We start from the raw sequence: 12,634 nt of genomic DNA on the forward strand, positions 1-12,634 counted from the left end.
ACACGGGAACGGGTCAGTCGGGGGCCTCGTCCACCACATGGGAACAGGTCAGCCGGGGGCCTAGCCTGCCACTCGGGAGCGAGTTCAGCCAGGGGCCTCGTCTGCTACTCGGGAACGGGTCAGCCGGAGGCCTCGTCCACCACTCGGGAGCGAGTTCAGCCAGGGGCCTCGTCTGCTACTCGGGAACGGGTACAGAGCTATACTATTTTTTTTGGGGTGGGGGGGGCTTTACTGGGTGCCTTGTCCGCCACACTGGAACGGGTCAGTTGGGGGCCTTGTCCGCCACACGGGAACGGGTCAGTTGGGGGCCTCATCCACCACACAGGAACGGGTCAGTCGGGGGCCTCATCCACCACACGAGAACGGGTCAGTCGGGGGCCTCGTCCACCACACGGGAACAGGTCAGCCGGGGGCCTAGCCTGCCACTCGGGAGCGAGTTCAGCCAGGGGCCTCGTCTGCTACTTGGGAACGGGTCAGCCGGAGGCCTCATCCGCCACACAGGAACAGGTCAGCCGGGGGCCTCGTCTGCTACTCGGGAACGGGTCAGCCAGAGGCCTCGTCCGCCACACAGGAACGGGTCAGCCGGAGGCATCGTCCGCCACACAGAAACGGGTCAGGGGGGGGGGCCTCGTCCACCACTCGGGAAGAGGTCAGCTGGGGGCCTTGTCCGCCACTCGGGAAGGGGTCACCCGGTGGCCTCATCTGCCACACGATAAGGGGTCAGGCGGGGGCTTTGCCCGCCACACGGGAAGGGGTCAGCCGGAGGCTTCTTCCGCCACTCCAGAACGGGTCAGCCGGGCGGCCTTGTCCGCCACATGGGAACAGATCAGCCGGGCCTCGTCTACCACACGGGAGTGGGTCAGCCGGGGGCCTCGTCCGCCACTCGGGAGCTGGTCAGCTGGGGGCCTCGTTTGCGACACAGGAGTGGGCTCAGCCGGGGTCTTGTCCTCGACTGGCGGTGATGTCTCGGTTCTGGACCTGGAAGAGCTCCGCAGTGACACAGCAGATGAAACCCTGGAAAGCAGTTAAAAGATCCCATCGCCTATGAGTGAGTCTTCAAAGAGCAAGCTGGTGGCGATGTTACGGCTGTGGACCTATTAAAGGCGCCGCAGTGACAGCAGATCTAAGACTGGAAAGCACACAAGTGGGATCCTCCGCCTGAAGATCACTTCCAGCAGAATAAACGTACAGATTGGCTGCAGGAAAGGTGGAGATCCCAGAAGATCTTGTTGTAGAAAGACCAACCTACTAGAACACTAGAATACAGGAGAATGTGGTCATTGGGGATGTTATGAACAGGGTTTGCCGGGGGTCTCCGGCCACGACTCGGGAGTGGTGGGTCAGCCGGGGGCCTCGTCTGGGTCAAGTAGGGCCTCGTCTTGGATTCAGGTGGGGCCTCGTCTGGGTCAAGTGGGGCCTCGTCCGGGATTCAGGTGGGGCCTCATCTGGGTCAAGTGGGGCCTGGTCCGGGATTTAGGTGGGGCCTCGTCTGGGTCAAGTGGGGCCTCGTCTTGGATTCAGGTGGGGCCTCGTCCGAGATTCAGGTGGATGAGGCCACCCAGCACTTTGTGACAATGTACAGGATAAACCTTCAGAAGAAAAGAGACTTTTGTGTTTGTATGAAAATAATTTATTTCACAAGTAAAAATGGGTCAGAGACCTGTAGTGTCCATGAGTCCAGCCAATGCAGGCCGTAGGTGATACAGCAACCAGTGGACGGTACAAGAAGAGGTGTGGTCAGGATCAAACACTAGGGGTGGTACAGGAGGTGTGGTCAGTATCAGACATTAGGGGGCAGTACAGGAGGAAGGGGGGGGGGGAATAAAGGAACTCTGAACTTTAACATCCACAATAAATTGCTTTGAGATTAGCTCTAGTTGTGCTGGCCCTCTCGGGCCCCCGGAATCGTCCATAATAAATATTGGCGGCGTCTTTACACTCCGAGGTGAACGTTTGTTCTGTGCTTCAGATTATTGCTTTAACCCCATCAGTGCTGCATAGTCCCCTCCAACACCAGAGGTGCCTCTCTGTGCGCTAGTTGTATTGCAAGGCTCTCCAGTGATGAAGGGGTTAAGAGGTAATTGTCCAATATGAGACTCCGCCCCTCGACCATTAGGACGCACAGGGGGCGGTGCTGGGGCCACAGTCCATGCTACAGTAGACAGCCTGGGGGGCCCCCATGTGCGGCTGTGCGATGCTGCAAAATGTGGGCTCCAGGTAACAGTTGGCGGGGCACTCCAGGAGAAGCGGAGATGGAGAACATGGCGGGGACACGGAGGATGGCGGGGACACCGAGATCTGCAACAACCTGCATGGAGGAGATGAGGAATTAGATCAGAAATAAGAGATGGGGGGGGGGGTTACTCAGACTAGCCCAGCCCAGGGATGGGGGGGGGGGGGGTGCAGGGGGGTTCACCCATAGACTAGCCCAGGGATGGGGACAGGTTGGAACAGGGGGGTCACCCATAGACTAGCCCAGGGATGGGGGAGAAGGTTGGAACGGGGGGGGGGGGGTCACTCATAGACTAGCCCAGGGATGGGGACAGGTTGGAACGGGGGGGGGGGGGTCACTCAGACTAGCCCAGGGATGGGGACAGGTTGGAAAAGGGGGTCACCCATAGACTAGCCCAGGGATGGGGGCGGGTTGGAACTGGGGGGGGGGTCACCCATAGACTAGCCCAGGGATGGGGACAGGTTGGAAAAGGGGGGTCACCCATAGACTAGCCCAGGGATGGGGACAGGTTGGAACGGGGGGGGGGGGGGTCACTCAGACTAGCCCAGGGATGGCGGGGGGCGGGTTGGAACTGGGGGGGGGGGGGTCACCCATGGACTAGCCCAGGGATGGGGGCTCCCAGAGATGAAACCTCCTTGTGCCATCACTCACCTCTGCTGCTGCAGAACCTCCTGTAACAACCCCTGGGGCTCGGCCGTAGTGTGTGCGTTATCAGCAGAGCGCCCCCCGCGGGTGCCGATCCCTCTGTGCCGTAATTTGCTGAGACACAAGAGGCCGCGGACTCGCACCGACCTCCGGAGCTGGCGAAGAGCGTTCATTCCTGCAGAGACAAGCGCTCATTAGATGGTGTGACACATGGGGGGGGGGGGGTCATTAGATGGTGTGACACACGGGGGGGGGTCATTCAATGGGGTGAAACACGGGGGGGGGGGGCACACACAATACACAGGAAATTCGTACCCTGAGTGAGTGACGTGTCCGAGGCTCGGCGGCCATCTTGGAAGGCCACAGGAAGAAGGTTGCTGGTTGGGGTGACGCCGTTATATTGCAGTACGGGAGTCGCAGACTGAGCGCTGAGCGGCGCTGTGGAACGGGGGGTGGAAGGTGTCGGGGGAGGAGCTGTGAAGGATGGGAGGAGGCAGTTCTCCAGGCTGCTGGATGGAGAAGAGGTGGAGGAGACGAAGATACCTGAAGAAAGAAGAGAAAATGGTTAAGACAGGGGGGGGCACATAGTGTAGTGGAAGGTGCAAGGGGAGGCCAGGCATGTAGAAGGCTTGGGGGGGGGGGGAAGAAGATTAGGGTGTCAGAGGCCAGGGGCACAGAAGGTTTGGGGGGTTACGGTATCAGAGGTCAGGTGTGCAGAAGGTTTGGGGGGGGGGGGGGGATGAAGGCCAGGGGCACAGGTCATTTGAGGGAGAAAGGGGTCAGGGGCACAGATGGCTTAGGGTGGGGTCAGAGGTACAGAAGGCTTTGGGGGGGTCTGAAGTCAGGGGAACAGGAGGTTGGGGGGGGGGGTCATATGCCAGGGGTACAGAAGGTTTGGGGGGGGGGAAGGGGTTAGAGGCCAGGGGCACAGGTTTGAGGGGGTCAGAGGACAGGGGCACAAAAGGTTTAAGGGGGTCAGAGGCCAGGGGCACAGAAGGTTTGGGGGGTCATCGGTCAGGGGCACAGAAGGTTTGGGGGGGGGGGTCAGAGGTCAGGAATACAGGTTTGGGGGGGGGGGTCAGAGGCCAGGGGCACAGAAGGTTTTGGGGGGATCAGAGGTCAGGAATACAGGCTTGGGGGGGGGGGGTCAGACGCCAGGGGCACAGAAGGTTTGGGGGGGTCAGAGGTTAGGGACACAAAGGGTTTGGGGGGGAGATCAAAAGGTCAGGAATACAGGTTTGGGGGGGGTCAGAGGCCAGGGGCACAAAAGGTTTGGGGGAGTCAGAGGTTAGGGACACAGAAGGTTCAGGAATACAGGTTTGGGGGGGGGGGGGGGTCAGAGGACCGGAATACAGGTTTGGGGGGGGTCAGAGGTCATGGCCATAGAAGGTGGGGGGGGGGGGTCAGAGGTAATGGCCATAGAAGGTGGGGGGGGGGTCAGAGGTCATGACCATAGAAGGTGGGGGGAGGGGTCAGAGGTCATGGCCATAGAAGGTGGTGGGGGGGTCAGAGGTCATGGCCATAGAAGGTTTGGGGGGGGTCAGAGGTCAGGGCCATAGAAGGTGTTGGGGGGTCAGAGGTCATGGCCATAGAAGGTGGTGGGGGGTCAGAGGTCAGGGCCATAGAAGGTGTTGGGGGGTCAGAGGTCATGGCCATAGAAGGTACGTACTTGGTGCTGTAGCGTTGGCTCGGCTGTTCTTCAGGATGACCTCACACAGTACGGAGTCCTGGAGGGTGGAGGATGGGCAGGACACCGGCACCCCCAGACACGGCGACTCCCCCAGATGTAACAATGTCTGCAACACAACCAATCAGATGAGCTCCTTCCTGCTGACAGACAATCCCCCCAGCCAATCAAAGCACGGCACGTCCTTTACCTGCAGGGGAGTGCTGAGGTCATAATCGGACACTTCTGTGTGAGGATGATACAAGATTGGAGACACCCCGGAGGAGGCGGAGCCCTGGAGGAGGGAGACCCCAGAGGGGGAGGAGACCTGGAGGAGAGAGGTACTCCATATTAATATAGGACTGACCCTGCACCCACCTATCAGAGTCCTCGCATGTTTTATATCCACCCTACAGAAACATTTCCCCCCCATGGGCGGGCTCTCACCTTGCTGCAGTCCGCTGTGGGCGGGGTTAGGGGTGGAGCCTGGCTGAGTCGGGACTCCTGCAGACGCTCCACCAGGAGGTAGTAAATGGCGGCATAGTGGTCATACGTGTCGTTCTGTAGTGCCTGAGAAATAAGGAGAGTTCATGAATATCGGGGGGAGGGGTCGATCAGAACATGGGGGGGGGGGGGGTGACCCCCTATGCCATGCAGTACTGCCCCTTACCTGCAGGGTGCGCTCTCGGTCTATGCCCAGGCTCTGCATGATGGCGAGGACTTGCAGGGAGGGTTTAGTGATGGGGAGGGGCTTAGCCAGGGACAGTTGGGAACCCTGGAACCATTTGTGCTCTTTTATCTGAGCGATGGTCGGCCGCTTGGCGGGATCCACCGCCAACATCCTGCGCAGCAAATATTCACAATCTGGGGGAGGAGACAAAGATCACATGACATACACTGTGACCCCACAACCCCCAATTCATATCACTGGGGGGCACTACAAGTCAGCAATACAGATAAATCTTCCTGGCATGGGGGGAGGGGCGCCACCTGAGCGTCACCACAACCCCCCCTGCAGGTATATGCAACATACCAGGTGTATATAGGGTGAGGGGTGTATATGAGGTGTACATAGGGTGAGGGGTGTATATAGGGTGTATATAGGGTGAGGGGTGTACATAGGGTGAGGGGTGTATATAGGGTGAGGGGTGTATATGAGGTGTATATAGGGTGAGGGGTGTATATGAGGTGTATATAGAGTGAGGGGTGTATATAGGGTGAGGGGTGTATATAGGGTATATATAGGGTGAGGGGTATATATAAGGTGTATATAGGGCGAGGGATGTATATAGGGTGTGAGGTGTATATAGGGTGAATATGAGGTGTATATAGGGTGAGGGGTGTATATGAGGTGTATATAGAGTGAGGGGTGTATATAGGGTGTATATAGGGTGAGGGGTGTATATAGGGTGTATATAGGGTGAGGGGTGTATATAGGGTGAGGGGTGTATATAAGGCGTATATAGGGTGAGGGGTGTATATAGGGTGAGGGATGTATATAGGGTGAGGGATGTATATAGGGTGAATATGAGGTGTATATAGGGTGAGGGGTGTATATAAGGTCCATATAGGGTGAGGGGTGTATATAGGGTGAGGGGTGTATATAAGGTCCATATAGGGTGAGGGGTGTATATAGGGTGTATATAGGGTGAGGGGTGTATATAGGGTGAGGGGTGTATATAGGGTGAGGGGTGTATATAGGGCGTATATAGGGTGAGGGGTGTATATAGGGTGAGGGATGTATATAGGGTGAATATGAGGTGTATATAGGGTGAGGGGTGTATATAAGGTCCATATAGGGTGAGGGGTGTATATAGGGTGAGGGGTGTATATAAGGTCCATATAGGGTGAGGGGTGTATATAGGGTGTATATAGGGTGAGGGGTGTATATAGGGTGTATATAGGGTGAGGGGTGTATATAGGGTGAGGGGTGTATATAGGGTGTATATAGGGTGAGGGATGTATATAGGGTGAATATGAGGTGTATATAGGGTGAGGGGTGTATATAAGGTCCATATAGGGTGAGGGGTGTATATAGGGTGTGGGATGTATATAAGGTCCATATAGGGTGAGGGGTGTATATAGGGTGTATATAGGGTGAGGGGTATATATAAGGTGTATATAGGGTGAGGGATGTATATAGGGTGTGAGGTGTATATAGGGTGAATATGAGGTGTATATAGGGTGAGGGGTGTATATAAGGTCCATATAGGGTGAGGGGTGTATATAAGGTCCATATAGGGTGAGGGGTGTATATAGGGTGTATATAGGGTGAGGGGTGTATATAGGGTGTATATAGGGTGAGGGGTGTATATAGGGTGAGGGGTGTATATAGGGTGAATATGAGGTGTATATAGGGTGAGGGGTGTATATAAGGTCCATATAGGGTGAGGGGTGTATATAGGGTGTGGGATGTATATAAGGTCCATATAGGGTGAGGGGTGTATATAGGGTGTATATAGGGTGAGGGGTGTATATAGGGTGAGGGATGTATATAGGGTGTGAGGTGTATATAGGGTGAATATGAGGTGTATATAGGGTGAGGGGTGTATATAAGGTCCATATAGGGTGAGGGGTGTATATAGGGTGTAGGGTGTATATAGGGTGAGGGGTGTATATAAGGTGTATATAGGGTGAGGGATGTATATAGGGTGTGAGGTGTATATAGGGTGAATATGAGGTGTATATAGGGTGAGGGGTGTATATAAGGTCCATATAGGGTGAGGGGTGTATATAGGGTGAGGGGTGTATATAGGGTGTATATAGGGTGAGGGGTGTATATAGGGTGTATATAGGGTGAGGGGTGTATATAAGGTCCATATAGGGTGAGGGGTGTGTGTAGGGTGTATATAGGGTGAGGGGTGTATATAGGGTGAGGGGTGTATATAAGGTGTATATAGGGTGAGGGATGTATATAGGGTGAATATGAGGTGTATATAGGGTGAGGGGTGTATATAAGGTCCATATAGGATGAGGGGTGTATATAGGATGAGGGGTGTATATGAGGTGTATATAGGGTGTGTGGTGTATATGAGGTGCATATAGGGTGTATATAGGGTGAGGGGTGTATATAGGGTGAGGGGTGTATATAAGGTCCATATAGGGTGAGGGGTGTATATAGGGTGTGTGGTGTATATAGGGTGAGGGGTGTATATAAACAGAGATGGGTGATTTCTGAGGAGTAGAGAGATCACCCCCCCTGTATGCGCTCACCTGCTGACATGTAGAAGGGAATGCGGAATCGCCCCTCCAGCACTCGCTGTCTCAGTGTCGGCAGATTGGGTCCATCGAACGGGAACGACCCGCACAGGAGAACATAGAGGACGACCCCCAGACTCTGCGGAGACACAACATGGAATCATAAGACTCTGTACACACCGAGCCACACCCCCCTACACACTGAGTCACACCAAGCCACACCCCCTACACAGCGAGCCACACCCCCTACACACCGAGACCCGCCACCCCTACACACCGAGACACACCCCCCTACACACCAAGACACACCCCCCTACACACCAAGCCAGTCTGCACCGTCACTCCATGCACTGCCCCCTCCCATACTATCAGAGTCTCCATTGTCCTCACCCAGACATCCAGCAGTGGTCCTTCGTACTCCTTCCCCTGGAAGACCTCTGGAGCAGCGTACGGCGGGCTTCCACACCAAGTATTGAGGGGTCGGCCTTCCATGTAAAAGTTACCGAACCCGAAATCTGAGGAGGAGAGAGAAAAATGGACATTAGGAGACACCAGAAAAATACTAAATATGTACCCCAACAGAGATCACACCACCCCGAGGGAGTGACTGGAGACATACATGGTGCTCTATAGAAGAGGCCCCCACATACCATGTCCTTGCAGGATTGAACCCAGCACTGCGGTGCTACAAGTCAGCACATGACTCCCCCCCGAGTTCAGCAGCTGCCACTCACCAGCCAGTTTGACGTCCATGTTTTCACCCAGCAGGAGGTTCTCGGTTTTCAGATCTCGGTGGACGATGTTCTGTGAATGGCAATACTCCACCGCCTCCAGGATCTGGAGGAACTTTTCCCGGGCCTCATCCTCCGTCAGCCGCCCCCGAACAGTCAGATAATCTGGAGAACAAAGAGGAGTCTTACCCTTCACCTCCAGGGGGAATATCATGGGGGCCAATGAGGTCACTGTGTGGCCCTATAACAGCGGGGAAGTGTAGAAAGGTTGTGTCATATGGAAATTAGGTTCAGCTGGCTCCTCCCCTTTATTCACATAAGCAGGCCTGGACATATGGAAATTAGGTTAAGCTGGCTCCTCCCCTTTATTTACATAAGCAGGCCTGGACATATGGAAATTAGGTTATGCTGGCTCCTCCTCTTTATTTACATAAGCAGGCCTGGACATAGGGGGGTGGAGTTCTGCTGGCTCCTCCTCTTTATTTACATAAGCAGGCCTGGACATAGGGGGGTGGGGTTCACCATCCCATGAACTCACCGAATAACTCCCCTTTCTTGGCGTATTCGGTGACGATGTAGATCATGTCCCGAGTCTCCATCACCTACAGAAAAGAAACACAAGGCGATGATGCTGGGGGAGGAGCATGATGAGCAGAAGCAGGGGGTTGGGTGGTAGAGGGGTAGGGGAGAGGTGGCGATTGGTCTAGAATATAATCACCTGATAAGAGGCGAATGATGAGGATAATCATCTGGGGAGGAGAAGGAGGGTAAAGGTGGTCATTGGTCTGGAGAAGAATTTAATCACCCCCACAGAGGAGGATGATGGGGGTAATGATCTGGGGGTAGGGGGGGGGCAGAGAGGTGGTGATTGGTCTGGAGAAGAATATAATCACCTGATAGAGGCGGATGATATGTGGGTGTCGCAGTTGTTTCATAATCTGGACCTCTCGGTAGATCTTCTCCAGGTTAACTCGGTCCAGACGAGTTTTATCAATGATCTTAATGGCGACCTGTGGTGGGGCAACAATGACAAACCATGCTAAAACTGACCTTCCATGGTGCCTCCACCCAGAATAACACCGGCCCTCAATGGTGCCTCCACCCAGAACAACACCGGCCCTCAATGGTGCCTCCAGCCAGAACAACACTGGCCTTCCATGGTGCCTCCACCCAGAATAACACCGGACCTCCATGGTGCCTCCACCCAGAACAACACTGGCCTTCCATGGTGCCTCCACCCAGAATAACACTGGCCCTCCATAGACCCAGAATAACACCGGACCTCCATGGTGCCTCCACCCAGAACAACACTGGCCTTCCATGGTGCCTCCACCCAGAATAACACCGGACCTCCATGGTGCCTCCACCCAGAATAACACTGGCCCTCCATAGACCCAGAATAACACTGACCCTCCATAGACCCAGAATAACAATGAACCTCCATGGTGCCTCCACCCAGAATAACACTGACCCTCCATAGACCCAGAATAACACTGAACCTCCATGGTGCCTCCACCCAGAATAACACTGACCCTCCATAGACCCAGAATAACAATGAACCTCCATGGTGCCTCCACCCAGAATAACACTGACCCTCCATAGACCCACAATAACACTGGCCCTCCATGGTGCCTCCACCCAGAATAATACTGGCCCTCCATAGACCCAGAATAACACTGACCTCCATAGACCCAGAATAACAATGAACCTCCATGGTGCCTCCACCCAGAATAACACTGGCCCTCCATAGACCCACAATAACACTGGCCCTCCATAGACCCAGAACAACACTGGCCCTCCATAGACCCAGAATAACACTGACCCTCCATAGACCCAGAATAACACTGGCCCTCCATAGACCCAGAATAACACTGACCCTCCATAGACCCAGAACAACACTGACCCTCCATAGACCCAGAACAACACTGGCCCTCCATAGACCCAGAACAACACTGGCCCTCCATAGACCCAGAACAACACTGGCCCTCCATAGACCCAGAATAACACTGGCCCTCCATAGACCCACAATAACACTGGCCCTCCATAGACCCACAATAACACTGGCCCTCCATGGTGCCTCCACCCAGAATAACACTGGCCCTCCATGGTGCCTCCACCCAGAATAAGATTGGTCCTCCTTGATGCTTCCTCTACCTAAAATGAGTATACACCCCCCCCTTGGTATCTCTAGGCCCTAAGTTCCGCCTCCCAATAGATCTCCCCAAAGCCCCCCTCCCCCCCCCCCCCCCGGGTCCCTTACCTGTGTGTTGGTGACGCGGTGTCTGGCCAGTTTGACCACCGCAAAGTTCCCTTTTCCCAGAGTCCCTTCAATGTCATAGAAGCCGACGCGGAGGGGCCTCCGGGGGGCGCTGCCCGCAGCACAATTGTCCTTTAATACCCCCATCCTACAAGCAGAGAAGATATGGGGGGGTCAGAGGGGGACATGGACAATATCCGGTCATTGAAGGGGGTGGGGGGTATAGAATGAGGTGCTGAGTCTATACAGGGGGAGGGGTATATAGATATGGAGGAGGGGGTGTATACATATATTGGGGGGCTCTCACCTCTCCTTGGTGTGGTCAGTGAGGGGTGTATACGGAGGAGGGATATATTGGGGTGCTCAGAGTTGGGGGGGGTATATTGGGGGTCTCACAGTCTCCGGTCTCCGCTCAGCTCGCTCTCTTCGGTATTCGGTCAGTGTGGGGGTTGGGGGGGTCAGTGTGGGGGGAGGGGGGTATATATAGGGGTGTTGGGGTGTATATATAGGGGTGCTCGGTGTTGGGGGAGGGGGTATATATAGGGGGGGTCAGTGTGGGGGGAGGGGGGTATATATAGGGGTGCTCGGTGTTGGGGGAGGGGGGTATATATAGGGGGGTCAGTGTTGGGGGAGGGGGTATATATATAGGGGTGCTCAGAGTTGGGGGAGGGGTGTCAGTGTTGGGGGGGTCAGTGTTGGGGGAGGGGAGTATATTGGGGGGTCTCGGTGTTGGGGGAGGGGAGTATATATAGGGGTGCTCGGGGTATATATTGGGGGGTCTCACCTGTCTTCGGTAAGTGTTGGGGGAGGGGATATATAGGGGTGCTCAGTGTTGGGGGGTATATAGGTTTGCTCGGGGTATATCGGGGGTCTCACCTGTCTCCGGTCTCCTCTCAGCTCTCTCTCTCCGGTATTCGGTCTCTCATTCTGTTCTTCTCCGGAGGTCACGTGCTTCTTCGCCTCACTCACCCCGAAGGCTCCGCCCCATTGGCGTCACACTGACGTCAACCCCTGCTGGACTCCGCCCTGTTGCCTAGAGACTGGGAACTCTGACGCGCGGGGTGATGTCGCCGTCTCCATGGAGACCGGTAGGTGACGTCAGAGAACAGCTGGCGCCGTAATCGTCGGGTTTCAGTTTCATCCCAACGCGCCTGCGCCTTCACCACGTGACGTCAGTGGGGAGCGGAGGAGCGACACCTAGCGGCAGTATGGAAGAACGCAGCCAGGAATGAAGTATATGAGTCCCATTTACTCCTTAGGGGCCCCACTTCTTCAGGAGAGACCCAACAAAACCCCAACTTCTCCACATAGATCTCATCTATTTCCTCCAAAGAGCCCCAACCTTTCCAGAGGGACCCCAACTTTTCTGCCGCCCCTCTGCACGCCGCCGCACCCTTCCCGCGCTGCTACCACCCCCCGCCGCGCCCTTCCCGCGCTGCTGACACCCCCCCCCGCGCGCCACCGCACCCTTCCCACGCTGCTGCCACCCCCCGCACCCTTCCCACGCTGCTGCCGCCCCTCTGCACGCCGCCGCACCCTTCCCACGCTGCTACCACCCCCCGCCGCGCCCTTCCCACGCTGCTGTCGCCCCTCTGCACGCCGCCGCACCCTTCCCACGCTGCTGCCACCCCCCGCACCCTTCCCACGCTGCTGCCGCCCCTCTGCACGCCGCCGCACCCTTCCCACGCTGCTACCACCCCCCGCCGCGCCCTTCCCACGCTGCTGCCGCCCCTCTGCACGCCGCCGCACCCTTCCCACGCTGCTACCACCCCCCGCCGCGCCCTTCCCACGCTGCTGTCGCCCCTCTGCACGCCGCCGCACCCTTCCCACGCTGCTGCCGCCCCTCTGCACGCCGCCGCACCCTTCCCGCGCTGCTACCACCCCCCGCCGCGCCCTTCCCGCGC

General features: G+C 56.2%; 1 protein-coding gene across 1 annotated transcript; it reads right to left on the reverse strand.

The window, feature by feature from the left end:
• Positions 1–1,613: 1,613 nt before the first annotated feature.
• SIK1 (salt inducible kinase 1) lies at positions 1,614–11,752 on the reverse strand. The gene is given in 14 exon segments (XM_082247376.1): positions 1,614–2,308; positions 2,885–3,053; positions 3,194–3,421; positions 4,548–4,689; positions 4,693–4,872; positions 4,992–5,114; positions 5,215–5,408; positions 7,758–7,881; positions 8,133–8,257; positions 8,477–8,638; positions 9,012–9,075; positions 9,367–9,483; positions 10,734–10,878; positions 11,607–11,752. Coding segments are annotated over 13 exon segments (1,968 nt in total). The 5' UTR covers position 10,878; positions 11,607–11,752; the 3' UTR covers positions 1,614–2,112.
• Between the last annotated feature and the right edge of the window lie 882 nt (positions 11,753–12,634).

Source organism: Pelophylax lessonae (genome assembly GCF_965119305.1).
Source record: "Pelophylax lessonae genome assembly, chromosome: 2".
NCBI classification, from domain to species: domain Eukaryota; kingdom Metazoa; phylum Chordata; class Amphibia; order Anura; family Ranidae; genus Pelophylax; species Pelophylax lessonae.